The sequence below is a fragment of the Macrobrachium rosenbergii genome, chromosome 15 (assembly GCF_040412425.1).
Source record: "Macrobrachium rosenbergii isolate ZJJX-2024 chromosome 15, ASM4041242v1, whole genome shotgun sequence".
Classification (NCBI taxonomy): domain Eukaryota; kingdom Metazoa; phylum Arthropoda; class Malacostraca; order Decapoda; family Palaemonidae; genus Macrobrachium; species Macrobrachium rosenbergii.
Genome location: NC_089755.1, coordinates 49337628 through 49355817, shown reverse-complemented (window position 1 = coordinate 49355817; position 18190 = coordinate 49337628). Strand labels below are relative to the sequence as shown.

Here is an 18190-nt window from a genome sequence, read left to right as displayed (position 1 = left end):
ATAATTATCGTATTGTTGTTAGCAGTGGCGTTGCTATGGGGGGGTGGGGGCGCACCAGTCAGATGCTTGGGCCCTCACTGCCCCCCCCCCCACTGAAATTCCCTTTGTAGCTAAACTGTAACCCTTACAGTACAGTATTTGATATTTGCATATAGCTAAAGTTGAAAATTAATTGAACATTGAGCGCTGTCATTTCAAATACAGGTTTACTAATACTATCATTTTCCTTCATTCACATGGATATATGCATTCGAGAATAGTATATTTTACTAATTACAGAATTGGTACATTAGTTTTGTGCAATTTTCTTTGGTCCCCCCCCCCAAAAAAAAAAAAAAACCTTGGCCCCACCTAGGACCCCTCACTGATGGAATGCCAGCTATGTCACGGGTTATTAGGGTTTGTTTGTCATTGGCGATGAAATGTAAACAAAACAATAGTGTCCCTTTTAGGCAACGTGCAGGTTTTAAAAACACGATATAGAAATGGCTTTGTTATTTCATTTATTTTGAATTTCTGAGGATATAGTAAGTAAAACAGCATTTGTATTAACATCATCTTTACATAACCAATTGCTAGCCTATACACAGAAAGTTTTGTAATTTAGCAGTCATCTTAAACTAGATATGAGATAAATTCATGAAAATTTGCCATAATTTTTTCCCTCATCTTATACACGGAAATATACGGTATGTATTTTTGTTTGCCCTTAAATACATATAGGGCATCAAATTATGTGGTAATACATATAGGGCATCAAATTATGTGGTAAGGGAAAAAAATTTTCTGCAATTTTGGCTTTAGCTCTTTGGTGCTGGTTGGGTTTTGTGATATAATGTTCCCTGTAATGTTGTGCTCTAGTGGCTTCTTTTCAATTATGTAAAACATTAAGCCACATTATAGAAGTTCTGCCTGAAAAAACTGTAAACCATGAGAAACTTGGGCCTCAAACTTTTTGGGCTACATGAGCAATTTGGGCTTCAAACCTTTTTTAAAATGTACAATTGTGTGAAGTTTGAACAAAATTTTTGACACCAATGCACTAAATATGAGGAAAAGATACAAATGCATTGCCACCATCAAGGTTTTGTAAGCAGTTCTTTACACAAGCTTAATAACTGCTGATACACTCTCTACACTATGAATTTCACAGATACAGTAACTCTCTGAAATTTGAAGATTTGCTGTTTTAAAAATGAAACTTGAATTATGACTCAAGTTCTGTAATAAGGCTTGCAACCTTTGCAAGGGAAAATCTCTTTCTGTGAGACTACTTTGACTCAAAAAGGTAACAGAAAGCTAAATTATGCCTTTAATAGTGCCAAAAATACTCATGAAATGCTTGTGTTTGTGGTTCAGTGTTCCTCATCAGAAGAAGCAGCTTATAAGATCAGATTGAAAGGGATTTCCATAGGACTAGGGCAATATACTTGTAAACACAACTGATTAATTATGGATCTATTTAGATTTAGTGTATCCTTCCAGTTTTCATTGAAAGTTACAGGCATGTAAAGAGTTGAAATTTTAGTGCATTGCAGTATTTATTGTTCTTTATGTGAATGCAGCCCATTGCCTAAAAAGTTGCATTCCTCAGCTCAAGCTGGAATGGTCATTGAAACTTGGCAACAGGGTGGTTAAATGGAGACAGACAGGTGAGTGTGGGGGTTCCCCCCACTCATCTGCCATAATCAAGCACAGGCCACGCTCTGACTGACATCCACATTGAAAATTCTCTCATCTCTTTTATTGTATGCATGGTTTTTTCATCATAGATTTGAACAAGAAAAGTGAACAAAGAAAGGTGTGTAGAGCGCTTCTCTCTCTCTCTCTCATTTGCCAAGGGGATATTCATATGAGGGTAGGCAACTATCCCATACTCTGACAGTGCTGAACCAGGTGAAATGTCCCAAGTTCTCCCCTGGTCAGACAGTGGCTTGTGCTTGCAGTTCACCACTGCCTACCAATGCTTTATTGGCAGCTTCACTGGAGTAGTGACAGACATTTCTGTTCCTTAGTATTACAAGCCACCCATCTTTTGCTGCTGTTTTTGCTAAAGAACCCAATGCTGTTGAGCCTCCTACAGCAATCATCGAGCCTTTGTAGATAAATTCCATTGTATCAAGCGGAGGCCATGTTCCTCCATCACTACTTCCTGCCTCAACACATCCTGTAACCAAGAAGGGTAAGACTGATAAGTTGAGTAAGCTGAAGAAACACAAGATCCTATCATCTTCATTTTCCTCCTCCTTATCTTCTGCCTTTTCTTTCTACCATGGGAAGTATTAATATAGAGATCTCAGAAGCCCCCTTGTAGAAGTTCTGTCAGACTTCAAGTGAGCACCTTCCTTCTTTGGGGGTTGACAGGTTTTACTCTCCTTTGGGTGGGACGTCTGCCATAGGTAGGGTGGGTGACACTAGGTTCCCTTAGCGTGCATGTGGACCAGTCTCACTATTTCTTTCAGTGACACAAGGACAGTCCCAAGTTCTTCCTGTTTGTACTTCTGCTTGTTGGATTCCACCAGAGAGGGTGGGGGGAGACTTCATACTTTCAGTGGATCTGGAGGATGAGTATTTTCAGATGCCCACGCATCAGCCCTCCACGAAGTACCTCCCGTCAGCTTATAGAAGGACTGTCTACCAGTTGAAAACCATGTACTTCAGAGTGGTACCGCCCCTCACATGTCCATGAGTGTTCACCTTGGTTGAGCTTCAGATCAGCTTGGGCCCATTATAGCATAGGACACATCCCGTGCTATTTCGACGGCTGGCTGATTCAGGCATCATAGAGATGCAGGTGCTTCAGAACAGAACACACCACCTTGCCTTTTCTGCAACCTGGGGGTTCATTAACTGGGAGAAGTTGGATCTTTTGCCCAAACAGTAGGCATATATGGGACATGCTGATAGACACAGCAACAAAGAGTTTTTGATAAAGTTCTTTAGCAAACTCACTGAGATGAAAGCATAGTTCATGTCACAAGAGGGACAACCAGCCTAGCTTTGGCAGGTCATCCTTGGAGAAGCTTGTACTTATTGGGCACTTCCACCAATGCTCACTTCAATGTCAACTGAAGCAGCATTGGTTGGCCTCAAGCAACTTTCCAATTCACCTTGTGCCTTTGAGCGAAGAATGAGGAAGGACCCTTGCTTGGTGGCTGGATGATAAAAAAAAAAAAACCTCCTAGTGAGAGATCCTCTGAACTCCCCACCAGAGATGCTTCTCTTCTTAGATCATGAGATGGTCTCTCCTTAGTGATGATGAGCAACAACGGGTGGTGATACACTGCATGAGTGGGTTCATGCTATTGAGCTGTCAGCCACAGACATTATAGCTAGAGGAATTGTTTTGGTGGAGCAGCTCAACTACCAGGGCAATTACTCGACAGTTTGTTCCCCACATTCTTGGATGGGAGAAGGCTATTTGAGTTTTGGGGAACTCCAATAATGAACCTGTTCATCGTTCAGTTAGTCTGCTCTTTCTTTTTAGACCTTGGGGTGCCTTGGAAAATGCCTTTCAGCAGCCCCTGGGGCTCTGGATATCTTCGCCTTGCCTCATGTCAGTCTGATATGCATAACGATGAACCAAGTGTGTGATACTCCAGGTCTAGGATAACCCTCATAGCTCCTATTTGGCAGCATGCCAAATGGTATCTCAATCTTCTGGTTGGAGCCCAGAGATTCCGTTTATGTCTACTCTTCTCTGTTAGTTAAATTTTGGGGTAGCCTCAACAACTGTGTACCAGGGAGTGGACCATCTTTGATTGGTGGTGCAGACTGGGTACTCTGATTAGAGCTAATCTACTGCAGAGCATGGACTTACTATTCCACCTTTGTCATGACGAACTCCTGTCCATACTCATAGGAGCTTCAAACAGTTTTGCCAGCTTTGTTAGTTTCAGCCTCTGGAGTGGGATGTGACTTGTTCTCTACAGCCCTTGGGAGAGGTCTAGGATAGACTTTTTCTGCTAACCTTAACCATGTCTACGAGTTGCACAAACATTTTTTTAATCTTTGGCTCTCAGAAGGCTGGAGATTCATCTTGTTCTTGTTCTGAAGTTAATAGCAAAATCTCAGACCCATCAATATCTGACAAGAAATTTAGTTATTTCTTGATTTCCTCCTTCCAAGAATTTGTTAGTGGTGAACCAGATAAGGTGCTTTTACGCACAGAGTGGTAGGGCTTCTTTGCACAAGAACATAGTGTCCAAGAACACACTTTCTTTCTGGCTTCATGAACAATCAAGCACACACACACAGCTAGTCCTGTGAGGAGAACAGTTATCTAGTCCAGGTGAGAGCTTGCGAAGCCAGGGTTACCCTATCCCTAGCCATTCTGGGAAACATTTAATTTGACAGGTAATGAAGGTAAGTTTCTGGCTGCAGCAGATTACCTTCACCTCATTTTACCTAAGGGACATCACCTCTAAGTCCTTGGACCCTTTGCCATAGACCTTTGGTGGCTGCTCAAAAGGTTGTATGGTCTCCAAACTTCCAGACAAAATTACATCTCATTTAAGGTACTATGATGGCATAAGGTTGGAGGTTGAATGGGTGAGTGACTGGCTCGACTTTCCTCCATTCTTCCTTGCTTTACAAGGCAACAGTCAGGCTGAGTATGTGCTAGACGGTCCACAATACAGGTAGACATCACTTTTGGTCATATGATCTTGCAGCTTCAACTCATAAGGTGTGATTTCTGCTCTCCCTTTTAACAAGCTATCATCTGAAACCATTCAATTTATGATTGACCCCGCTGTTAGCTGCCTTTGGAACTGTGCCACCCCATCTTTACAGTAGCACTTGGTTCTTCCAAGCTTTCCTAGAGTAAGAATTCAGACACATCTAACTTTGGCTTATTTGGCTCAGGGACTTGTTCCCTGCTCACAACCCAGATGAAGATTCAACTTGCCAGTCAATTGAGAGAGTATTCTCTCACCTGAAAAACTGATGATATTTATTGTGATTTGTTCTTCTCCTCAATATACAAACCAGAGCCTTCAATCACAATCCCACCTCAGCCACCCTGTGTCATCCCTGATGCTGAAGGAAATATGGTTGATTATGGCAGGTTCTGCTTACCTACCTACCTCCATTTAACTACCTTGTTACCAAGTTACAAAGAACTTTTCAACTCATGCTGAAGAATGCTTATATACAGAGGCTTGTTCATATGCTTAAGAAAATTACAAATTACAGTGAAAGTGTGCTTTTCCCAGAAAGAAATTTGTTAAAGTATGTTTAGCAATGCTTTCACTATTTGACAGCTGGTTTCTAAGGGTTTTATTGGTTTTTCTTGACCTCTTTCCTTGAAGGCTTTTGTAAAATGTTTTCTATGATATAGTTCTTAATCCTATTGATCAACTGAAAGAAGCTAGAAGTAGTCTTGTCACAGTTATACAATTTTGTAAAGTTTATGATATTTGCATTGCAATATATGCTGGGAACATTAAAAAAATTGAGCACTGTCAGTCCTGGGTTTGTTTATTGTAGTCCATAATGAACACTTGCTAAGACAAACATTGTGAATCCACGTGAAATATAGAGGCTTCAAGCTGAAAGATAGAGCTCTAACAACAACAGAAGGAAAAGGACTGTTGGGGTTTTAGGTGTCTACTCAGATGTGGAGAGAATCCTTCCACAAATATCAGCTGAGGAGAGGTGGGATGCTCAAAAGGGATGTGGACAGAGAAGGCTGGTCAAGAGGCGTAGGTTTTAAGAAAGAGCCAACACTAAAATGTCTCATGTCCTCAATTTCTGTTGTCCTTGAACCATGAAAGGGTACCCAGAAGGGTATCAACTTGATATCTAAACATGTTTGGGGTAACTGTCTCTTCCCTTTAAACTTTTCATTCTGCAGAAAACTATAGTTCAGTCAGCATCAGTAACTCAAGTCATTATCAAGCAACCTGGCAATGTCCTCTTCACCAACCTCAACCAGACCCAGTTTCGTGGTCTTACAAATGCTGTCAATTCCGAGTATCAGTGGCAACTTATCCCTCTTTACTTTGACACAATATACATCACTCTTTCAAACATGACAACACATAAAAGCCAATCTTGCATATGCTACTGTACAACAGCAATTGCAGAAAATTATGCATTTACACTCACTGGCTTTAAAAAATGCATTGCGGTTATTTTAATAGTCTGTACTTGAAGGCTGGTGTGCACTATAAAATTTACAATACACTGTCATCCAAATTTTTAAGAAATATCTTAACATACAATTACTGAAAGATTTACAGTAGGGTATCCTTACAAATATTTTTTAATGCTGACTGAAGTGATGTTGCACTAACCCAAGATTTGATGACCAGTTGTCAAGGCCTAGATTCTCTGCCTATCTGTCAAAACACCTCATGGCTGAAGAACACAATCCAGTGACCTTATCAGATGTGTCTTATCAAGCCAGTATTGTGTAAGCAAAATAGAAATGTAGACCAAACAATTGTTAACCCAGGGTTGATTGTACATAAATGTAATTCCTAATGCTGTAATAAAATATTCACAAAACTACTACTATTAAAACATTTTTTTTTACTTTAAATTATGTAATGTTTTGCAATAATTTTTTTGTAATGTATTTCCATTTGACAACTATTATTTTTCTTTAATAATATTTTAAAGATATGTACTGCTCAGGATGAAGAGCATGCTCTTATATTATATACTACACCCCAACCTCCAAAGTTTATCCATACCAAATACCACATGATGTGCATAAAAAATCATCATCAGGGTACATATATTCACCTAGTCATTCCAAATGTATACAGTAGGTACTTTTAATAAAATTTGCAAATATTTTTTTGTTTCATTCAAATTCCTAGACATGGAGCATTATATAATACAAAGCACAATGTCGAGCAATCCAACAGGACATTGGGGTTTTGCATAACTTAGAAGGAAGAGCATAATGTTAATAAAGAAAAAAAATTTAACTTTTCATGATAAACAGATAATCTCTGTAATGGAAAATATTTACAGTGGATGATATGATACACATAATAAAAATCCATTTGTAATTAAAAAAAGTTTAAAACCCCTTAAATCAAACAATTATAACTATTATACAAAAGGCATCAGTACCTAAAAGACACAATTCCATGTTATTAATACAGTATATGAATGTGTACAGTATCCCCAAAGGCAAAAATTTACAAGGGACCTTTCTTATTTTATGTTTGTATAATTAGGATACCGTACGGGGAACTTACAGTATGATGTAGTAGAAGACTAAAAATAAGCATGTCATCATCATTAATTTCTTTCACGGGATTTCCCCTCTAAAACCAATCAGTACATTATGATAAATGTGATCTTCCAACAATGAATTTGGCTATGTTGAAGCAATTTCAGTAAAATAATTAACTTTAGGTCATAAATAAGACTGCATACTGTATGCACTCTGACATAGGTAAGTACAATCTAATTCAAAATGCTTTCCTTTGACTTATGATTAGCTAACTGTGCAAGGATAATGGGGCTCTCAACAGTTGATAATCTATTGCGATAAATTTTTCCACACTGGATATTTGCTTTGTTTCCAATCATGCCAGTGATAATAGGCGAGTCAAAATCTTCATCTTCTAGACACAAGACCTTGTTTGCAATATTTGTCTCACAAGACTCGCCAACTTCAACCTTTTCTGGCCTCTTCGTGTCCAAACTACATCTGGAGATCTCTGGTGTTACTCTGGTAGTTGCAACACTCACAATACCATTCTCTAATATTTGTGGTGTTACTTGGCCCCTAATATTCAACATATTCAATGCTATATTTTCCTTACAAGGAGAACGATATGTTGGAGCATTTTCTGGAAAACAATCATTAGTAACACTAGTTTTACCTGCTGACTCCGCTCTCTGATCAGATATACAATTACTCCCTTTTGTAACTGTTGAACCCACATTACAGTCACTGTTTCTCTTCACTGTCACTTTTTTACCAGTAATAACTCCTAAAACTACTTCCTTTTTTTGGTCTGAATGAGAGAGTATATTTGAACTCTTACTTATATTACTACAGGCTACTTCATGTGATGTTTTACACCCTTCACTTCCACCCTGTAAGTAATTATCCCTGTGTCCAGGTGCATCCCTATTATAAGAATCGCTGAAGCCTGCCCTCCCATCACTATCTGAACAACATGGTACCCTAGTCGACAAAGGTGTCGATGGATTTTTTGACAAAGGCAACTTGGTAAGCTGCATAGATCTACGTGTAACTCTTCTTGATGTCTCATGCTTCAAATTTTTTTGTGCTAAATGAAATTCCATATCTCTTTCAGATTGAAGTGAAAGAGCAGCCATTTGAGTACACGGAGAAGTTGGTGAGCATGATGTCTTCAAAATATTTTGCTGAACTATGTCATGCTCAGCAAATTCTTGACTATTCTCAATTACCTGTTCATCAGAATTATTAAAGCCAGGTAATGGAGATGAACTGGTACTACTACTATTTGGGGACTGGTTCTGACTCCTCAACCCCAAAACTTCTGGGGTTTGAGGTTCAATTAATTTTCGATAGAGAGGCCGCTGCACACCAGATACACGACGTTTTCCGGGTTTCTTCCCAACTCCAGACTTATTTTGCTTATTTGCTTGAAACCTCAGGTCAGAATATTGTTGTGTCAATATTTCATTACATGATAATATACTTGATATACCACAAGAATTTTCCACATCAAATTTTATAGTATTTCTTTCCTTACTTGAATTATTTTCTGTACCACATTCATGCAGCTGCATAGTAGAATTAATTTTAGTCACATTAAGCTTCACATCACCTCTCTTCTTTTGGCACTGATCATCTTTAGATTCACTTTGTCTCTTCAAGGTAAGTTCATGATGTTTTGGTTTCTTTACTACTTTTTTATCGCTCAAAACATTTCTTCGCTTTGGAGTTGTTTTAACTTCTTTCATTTCATCTTGTTCAAACCATTCTGACTTTTCTTCTATCGCAATTCTTGGAGAACCCATAGCTTTGACATCACTATCCTCATGTGAAACAGGTAGAGCCTCTGACTCCTCATCAATTCTCTTTATTGAACGGGGTAGTAATATACCTGAAAACTTCTCTGAACGCCGTCTTGATTTCTTCTGGTGAGACACTGCAGGAAGTATATTTTGTTTCTCATCAGTAAAGAGTAAAGGTTCATCCATACCTTCCATTAAGGCATTAGGTGGTAAGTATCTTTCATCAGAGCTGTCTGTAACCATCTTCATTGATGACATATTTCTTATTACATCATTTAAAGATGAATCTTCAATATCAGGCCTAATTATGTTGCCAACATAAAAATCTGAAGAGCTCTTACAAGAAGTAATCTGAGTATTCTCAGGTTGATCTTCCTCATCTGACAACACAGCAAGAACTGTTTTGAGTGCATCATCAGAAACCATTCCCTTGGGAATTTTAACACCAGTCAGTTGTTTCATTTTTTTTGCACGATCTTTTCGTACCCTAACTTTTTGTTTAGAGGGATGATAATAGTCAGCAAAAGCACAAAATCTTTTCCACTTTTTGACACTCATCATTTGCAACTCAGGTCCTGTTTCATTAACTCTCCCTGAAGCCCTTACATTTTTACTGCGAATACGATTGTGTCCTTTTATGGGAGACTCAAAAATAGTCTCGAGTAATGAAGGGCAGACACAGACATCTTTTGCATTCTCCTGACAATACAAGCTTTCAATATTTACCTCAGCTTTCCTCTTGGATCCTCGTTTCTTCTGACTTACTTTCTTGCTATCTTCTTCAAACTCATCTTCTGAGTAGTCAACCCGTACTTGTCTTACTCGCAAGCTGGAACATATAAAAACAAAATACTGTAACTACTTTTCCTGTAGTAGAGATAATCCTGAGTTTTTCTGAATATTAGTAACACAGTATAAAAGTGCAATCACAGCTAGTCCAGTCAGCATCTTGAGCAAAAAAAGGCGATACATAAAATATAGATGTACACAAGATCAAAGTATACACATAAAACAAATTCCCAAACCTGCCTACTTTTAACACCTGCCAGTTAGAGCACTTACAACACAACACCAAAGACGGCATTAATGAGATTTTAAAAAACCCTCAAAACAGTGATACTAGCAGCACCTCTCAATTCTGAAGGAGAGGATTTTCCTCTCTTAAAGAAATCTAGAACCCTGATCTGATCCCTTACTGAAAAAATTAACTCCAGTAATTCTTTGTCAACTGTTCTACCTATCTTCCACAATGAATGGTTTTCCAGCTTACTCTCTACATGAGAAAGCCTTGTTCATTCACCTTACACTTCAGGAGGACTGAGAGAACCTGATCCTATTACTCTGACCTTTTCCAATCGTACCCACTTCCCAATACTTTCTGGTCAGTCAACCTGAAATTACCAGGTTCTTTAGAGACCAACAAAGTAATCCTTCAGGTATCTCCAAATACACATAGATCCTTCCTAAAGAACTGGCAGATAAACTGGCCTTGTTTTTTCCATAATATAAATTCATCTACACGTCTTTCCGCTATATAACATTAACCGGTCAACCTGTTCCATAGAAAAAATAAAGAGGTCCCACTGTTCAAATTCCCACCTTACCACTGTAACTTCCACTACTCTTTGGAATGGTTATTTATTCAGCTCTCACCTTTTTCAACACCTTGAGTCTATGTTTCTCCATTTCACTAATACTGCCTTTCCATAAGCTGGGGAAATTTCTTATCTCACTGGTTTTAGGTTACTTTTGTGAGACTTAAAGGCACACTGCCAAAGGTTTTGATCTCTATTAAAACAGAATCTGGATTAGGGCTCTGTTAACCCTCAATGAAAATATTTCTAGCTATTTAGAAAACTCAATTCCTAAATGTTTTTGAATTCATGTTGCGATGAAAACACTGAATTTCAATTTGGTGAATGAAATAAAGAACCTGTCCATCCATACAAGGATTCAAACCTGGGTCAGGAAGGACAGCAGGTCCAGCACTATCCAATACAAGGATTTTTAATTGATAATCTCAACCAACATTTCAAGCAGTAAAATCAGAACTGCACATTCCAAAGACACATGAATACACAGTGTTAATAAGATCTATATATATACACATACATACAGCTCTCTCTCTGACCATTTATCTCCCAAGACTTTGGTCCTGGACACTATCCTCCCAACCATTTATTGTGCATTGATACAGATCACAATTAACAAAGGCTGATTGGCACAAAATTCTCCAAACTTTTTTCCCTTCCTATTACACTATTTACATTTTGATGATTATTATTATAATTACTAAAATAATAATACTATTTCCCCATTAAACTACAAAATCTGCCTGGGAAGTTTAAGATGGTATATCCAGCAGACTCTTTTCACAGGTATATGAGCATATAACAAGCAGCATTCACCCTATCCAGGACTCTTGCAACACCAGTGTGTCACAAGGCTCTTTTTCAAGCACCAACAATGGAAGCTATTATGCATCCTGAGACTGTGTATAAGAGGGACATCCCTCCAAAGTATAATGACACAGTAAGCTGGGTAGCATGCAAGCACTATAAATAAATTGCTTTCTTTTTACAGTCAGCATTCTCCTGAATCAATCTTTGTCCGAGAGTAAAAAAATGCCCAATACCTTGCCAATTCAGGTGGACACTTCATCCATACTGATGTTGAAGTGTTGAAAAAATATGGTAAAATATATCAAATATTCACCTCACCAGCCAAGCAGAGATCCCTTCCCTAATTCACTTCCTTTTTCGCAATAGCTTTGAAGAACTAACTGTGAAGCCCGACTTTGCTCACCTATGATAATTTGTCTAAGCAATCTGTAAAAATATGGCAGTCCTTCCTATCTTTGTTTCTTTACCATTTTATCCTCAGTTAAAAATCCTAATTCCTAGGAAAACACATTTTAAAAATATTATTATACACATCTCAATTATTCCTAATTATCACTACTTAAATTATAAGCAAGGGACTAAAAACATTTTCAAATAAAGATACAGTACTGTATACTACATTCCTTGAAAGTATACTGTAGTAAAATACCACTGGAAAATTCTTTCACTCTGAATAGTCCATTCATTGATATATAAATACTTAAGGTTTACTTTTTAAATACTTACCTCTCCATTACAGTATATAGCTTTTACTATCTCTGGCACAGAAGTAAAAGCTATACTGTATAGGCTAATGGTTTTATGGTTCTTACATTAAGCTGGCTTATCTTTGTGTGTAAACAGCTGCAGCAATCTCTAACTGCTAATTAGCTAACACCTAAGGATTAAGTTAGAATACACACTATAAGATAAGTAATCAAAATTCTGAATTTGCAACATTCCCAAACACTTTCAACTTATATAAAAATTTGTTTGTTCAAAACATTTACCAAAAAATACCTTGTTTAGAAACTGGCACAATTTGTATTTCTAACAACACTTTACCTGAAAAATTACATCTTCAAAAAAGATGCTCTATTGTCAATAACAACTAAACGGTATATATCTAACCTGCGACTCCTTGGAGGCAAATCCTCCCCTGCATCTGGTAGGTCACTCATAGTCCCTCAAAGTGCTGAAACATCACAGAAAAAATCAAAATACAGTACAATGTTCAACAAGCACTGAAAATAAAAATCTTGAGTGACAGGGCAATAGAAAATGAAAATTAATTTTAAAAGTAATTTAAAAATACAAAATGACTTCATCTGAAGAACTGATGAAGTCATTTTTAAATGAAGTGCTTACTTCATTCCTCAAGATGATTATCTCGACCACTAAATAATTTCATCAACTGCCATTCTGAACTTCAGATAACTGCAGCTCCCAGTATAATACAAGGTTTATATCTATAAAACATATACACTAACTTGACTATTTTAGTTATGGGAAGTTGCTACTAAGATGGAAACATAACAGAACTTCAGCATTCTTGCCAACTTTATATCCAAAGAAGGTAGCTGCAAATGGGAAACTGGAAAGTCAAGACTGATGATATCCCCTGGGATTTGAGACTTTTGGCATGCTTGCCTGAATTAGTAAAACAACATGATTAGGGAGACTGAGATACTGTATATGAGAGTTCATCTGAAGAAAAAGCAGCTGTGCTGTGCGTAGGCCAAGTCTGCTTACAAGTATTCAGAGAGCATGAGAATTGTTTTAGGATGGCAACTGATGCAACAATGAGTAACACTGCTTAGATAAAACATTACCAAAATTACCAAACATCTCAGCAGCCAGTATTACAGCATATACTAACTTGATCACCAGAAAAACTTGTTTCAAAAGGTACTGGAACAGATAAAACCATTACAGTACCTCATAAACACTAACCTAGATAAAGGCAAAATCCTGATATAATGAATCTGACACTCTAGGAGCCTCAGACACCTGAGAAAAACCCTCCTCTCAGACTGGCTAACTCAGAGCATGTACACTGGAGTAGAGATAACATAGAAATAGCAAAATTCTAGCCTTTCTTCGAGGGCTGAAACAAAAATGCCATAAACTTTGATACAATGTTATTTCACATGCGCATATTTTTACAATTTTGCCAAAAGAAACACTTTCAGATCAAATTTTTATGAAATTTCCCAATCACAGCTGTATCTTGCCTCTTAAGATCACATCCTGAACAGCTGTGCCCAAAAAGCTTACATTAAAGTTCCTAAGCATTTTTGGTCAGCCAGTAGGTAAGCAGAGTGGTAACCAAGACCTAGTTCTGGTTACAACCTCTCCCACCACAATAAAAGAATAAGTAAATAGTAAATAATTATTCAAACCAATGTAATTACCTCCTGTGCTGTCTATTAAAAACAGAAAGAGGAATATTAACTTCATCAAGTGAAAGTAATTCGTATTTTTTCTATGTAGTATACAAGCCAAAGACTTCTACATAGGAGTCTTCCCCAGCAAAAGCTGTAATTGTCACTGAAACTTAGTAACATGGTAGTTAACTGGTGGAAGGAGGGTGAAAGGGGAAGAAACCCCACTCACCTGCCATCACCAAACACTTTCCCTTTGGCATCAGGGAATAAGTGGGGTGGTTCAGGTGGGGTTATGATGAAAGGCTCTGGCTGGTAATCCAAGAAAAAATAAAAATAACTTAAAAATTTTTTTTATTTGTTCCCACATAAATAAAAACTATCGCCTAAGAGACTTACTCTTATGTGGGTGGCTGTTTTTGCAGTGACTAGTAAGTTGAATTCCCATCTGGAGGTGTCACATTCCTAGTCACAATAGCAAGAATAGGAGCATTGACTGATGAACTTCCTATTTGGTCTGGCATGAGGATGGCAGAACAATGGAGCCCCAAACCCAAGTGAGACGTATCTGAGATCTCACTCGAAAAGGAAGTACTTGTGAGACCAAGTGAGAACCATTTTAGAGGGTAGCTAAATCTGGCCAATACAATTAATGGGTTCAAGTTATAGCTCTGCCTCCCGCCCTCCCCCAATTGAAAAACACACATCACAGGTCCCAAGGTGTCTAGGATCTGGGAATAGTGTAACTACGGTAAAATAAGGTAAAAGTGGTCTGATGCATCAGATCCCTTCCCTCATTACCTGTACTACCAAAGATTACAAATGGCAGGGATGGTTCCATGTCCCCAACTCTGTGAGCCGTCATTTGAACTGTGCACTGCCTACTTCACCAGAGTTGTCATAAGCTCATTTGACTACAGCACAAAGTCAGAAAGAAAGGGTGTTCCTGGAAACCTACGTCTTGTGCTTGCTAGTACTGGCAAAAAGGCATCATCAATCTGGCCTAAGAGGAGGTTCCTATTAGTGGCACCTCAACTTAGCGGATTTCGTTACCTAACAGACTCACCTGATACCACTGAAAATTATTAAAAATATTTTGTGCCTAACAATAGGGTTATCAGACAGTAGACCGAGGCTTTCTTGTTTGTGCCTGTGACCAACACTTCTCTCTGTGTACATTATTTTTATTGACATTACTTAATGCAGCAGAGCTCTGTACTGTACTCAATACAATACAGTAACTTAGTGTTACACATTTTTCAGTATGTATGCAAGTGTACAGGGTATACCCACATGTATGCACTGTATTAGGATAAACTATATACGTACCTACCACGTGTTTGCTTGACTTCTGCACTCTCTCTCTATTTTTTCATGAAGAATTTGGCATTAACTGTTTAAAAAGATACAATGTTTATGCTTTATAAGAAGCAATTCCTTTCGCAAACACCGTACTGTACATCTCTGAATTGGAAATATAGTAAATCAATACTTTAAACTGAATCATAATTACAAAATACTGATTAGTATATTCTATTAAACACTTCATACAGAACTGCACCATACTATAAGCTATGAGAGTTAGCCCCAAAGTAACTAAGGTATACTTAACTTAACCCTATTGTGTAGGTTATGTGCCAGTTTTCTTTACTTAGTGGATTTTGTTACTTACCAGAAGGGGCAGACTCCTGAGCTGTCTGTTAAGTTGAGGTAACACTGTAACACCTTACAACTCACACGAAGCATTGAAACCTCTTATCCAGACTGCTATCAAGATCCCAGAAAAAGGAAATTGCTAGCTCTCGTATCTTTCATCATTGTTTCTGCCACAAACCATGCATTGAACAAGAGCAATTCCAACCCTTGAAAAGCCAAAAGAGAAGAAAGGCTGCGTTGCTAAATACACTTTGCCATGGCTAAGTCTAGTAGGAAGACAGTCTAAGTGTGCAATCTTAATCTGAGGCCTCCCATAGCACCTGAGTAAGGCTGTGAAGAATGAAAGTTGTGTCCCACTCAGGAGGCCAAAGTCCCATATCAGGCAAGACTGCTTAGAGCAACTTGCAGACATATACAGCTCTATCAAATCAGAGACCTATGCCTTTAAATCTAAGGCCTGGCTCATGGCTACAATAGTCTTTAATCACAGAGACAGGTGTTTGTCTTGAAGATAGATGACTGAATCCCCAATCTACTAAACATAAGCTCAGTTAAGAGAGAGACCCCATCTATGACATAAATTACAGAATAGGAAACCACTTGGCTTGGGGCCAAAAAGGTTCCTCCACGGTCATTCTGAACAGCGGTGTGATCAGCACTCGACTGATCACCCAGTGGCTCAGACTAATTGGCTGAAAGGCACACACATCCAGATTGTCCTAGGCATGTCAGAGGGCATCTTCTATCAATGCCCAAGGATCTGGTACTGGAGAGCAAACATCAGGACCACAACCACACGCACATGGCTCACAACGATACCTAGCAGTATCATAATTCAGCAACCTTCCAAGAGTGAACCTGTCTGCATGAATACAATCCAAGGATCATAAACATATACGTCAAGAATTCTTGAAGAGCTAGGCACTGCTTGATGATCTGCACAATCACAAGCATACAGATAGGCACAGTACCCAGCAGTATCATTATGCAGAAACCTTTTGTGGGTGAACCCTCTGTCTGCACATGCACATGATCCAGGATCATGCACAAGCACATCGAGTTCTGAATGAACTAGGCAGTCGGAGGGTTCACATGATCATTCGCACGCAGATCATCATAATATCCTGTGGTATCGAACAGCACTGACCTGTTACACATGATTCTAATGTCTGCTTGTGCAAGACTGGGGGGTCATGCATGCAATGAGCAAGAAGGTAGCACCAACTCCTCTCCACATACCTTGGCAGAAGTACCAACAAGGGAAGAGTCCAGAACAGCCCTGTCCTGTAATGAAATGGAAATACACTACTTTACAAGCATGCTCTGGAAACCCATTGTCTACCCTACCCATGACAGTTGTCCCATCTACAGATGAGCAAATGCCATCCTAAGCCCTGAAGAAAAAGGCACTCATTCAAAATCTGACAGAACTTCATGTGGGAAGGCTTCCAAACCTCTTCCTCCTTCTTATGGAAAGAGGCAAAAGAAGATATGGATGAAGAGCAAGAAACGATTAGCAACGAGGTGAGGACCCACACTTACATTCCTTCAACTTACTCTATCCATGACTCTTTCTCTCCTCGGCCAAAACAGATGTGTCATGGGAAGCAGCAGTGTCAGAAAAGTACAGCTTGTACTCAATACTGAGGGGGTGTTGCCACAGGCAAGATGACTGCAATGGGATGCTCAACTACGTTGAGTTCCTTTGTAGAAACAGCGGCGAACGATGGGTTGCTCGTAATGCCAAGGGAAGGAAACATCATTTGGTCAGAGTGCAAGAGAACGTCTCCACTTCACTGCAGCCAAAGAAAAAATGTGACTTACATAGTAGGTGAGAGGAGGTTTCCCCCAACTCACCACCTACCTCTACTCCGTACACCCGGGCTAAGTAACATGGCCTGCTAGGTTAGGCTAGGTTAGGGTAAGTTAGGTTCAGCTAGTGTAGTTCCTTTTATAATTGGTTTCCTTAGCCAATCCCTTCTTGAACATTTGGGTCCCTCAAGACTTGCGCATGCGCGGAACCATCCCATAACAACAACACGGCAGTCTGTGCGGAGTTACCTTGTAGTTCTACCGGAAAACCTCGCAGTTGCACCATGAAACAATTGTTAGGAGTGGGTTAAGGATAGTAATAGGAAAAAAGTGAATAACCTATGAACGGAGGTACAGTAAAACGAACGAAAGGGGTTGCAGCTAGGGGCCAAAGGGACACTGCAAAGAACCTTACGTAATGCCTACAGTGCACAGCATGAGGTGCACTATATGTTCTTTGTGTGGCCGTAACCCAAGGAAATGGCATGCGCTACTCTTCCGCAGGCAGACCTATAGGCTGCTACACTGAAACTAATTGCAACGTCCGAGTTTCAATCAGGTCTGCGCCATATCTACGGAAATCTTAGGCTCCCTACTTCGCCATTGGCCTAGACTATGTCTAGGTTTTCGTCGCCCTAACCATGCCATATACACACAAAAATACACATACTAACGTATATGACTCCTTACCTACCTAGTTTGACCGTTTACTGCGTCTTCTCATGTCAAAAGTATACTGCGAGCGTAAAGTTTAGCATTGGGCCGATGACCTGTATTCCTCTGTGTTTACTACTTTCAAATTCAGCCTATTTACATCTCGGTGCTTCCATCTAGTGGCACAAATAACAAGCTACAGCGGTACTTCTTCTTCTTTGTAGGAAAGTGGTTTAAGGTTGAGACCTCGTTCTTCTTTCTTGTTTGCTTTTGAACTTCCTCCCGTTTCGTTTTTTCTATTTTCTTTTTTTTATAACCAACCTA

At 39.0% G+C, this 18190-nt stretch overlaps 1 protein-coding gene across 2 annotated transcripts; it reads right to left on the bottom strand.

Annotated features, from left to right (window-relative positions):
• Positions 1 to 486: 486 nt before the first annotated feature.
• Positions 487 to 18190, bottom strand: LOC136846663 (uncharacterized). Of its 2 annotated transcripts, none has more exons than XM_067117659.1 (3): positions 17903 to 18190; positions 12492 to 12555; positions 487 to 9808 (listed from the first exon to the last, which is right to left on the bottom strand). In XM_067117659.1, the coding sequence occupies exons 2-3, from the start codon at positions 12539 to 12541 to the stop codon at positions 7429 to 7431; spliced, it is 2430 nt and encodes an 809-aa protein (XP_066973760.1). In that variant the 5' UTR covers positions 12542 to 12555; positions 17903 to 18190; the 3' UTR covers positions 487 to 7428. The 2 variants fall into 2 exon arrangements, with proteins under 2 accessions (XP_066973760.1, XP_066973759.1); XM_067117658.1 differs by having other exon boundaries at positions 17907 to 18188.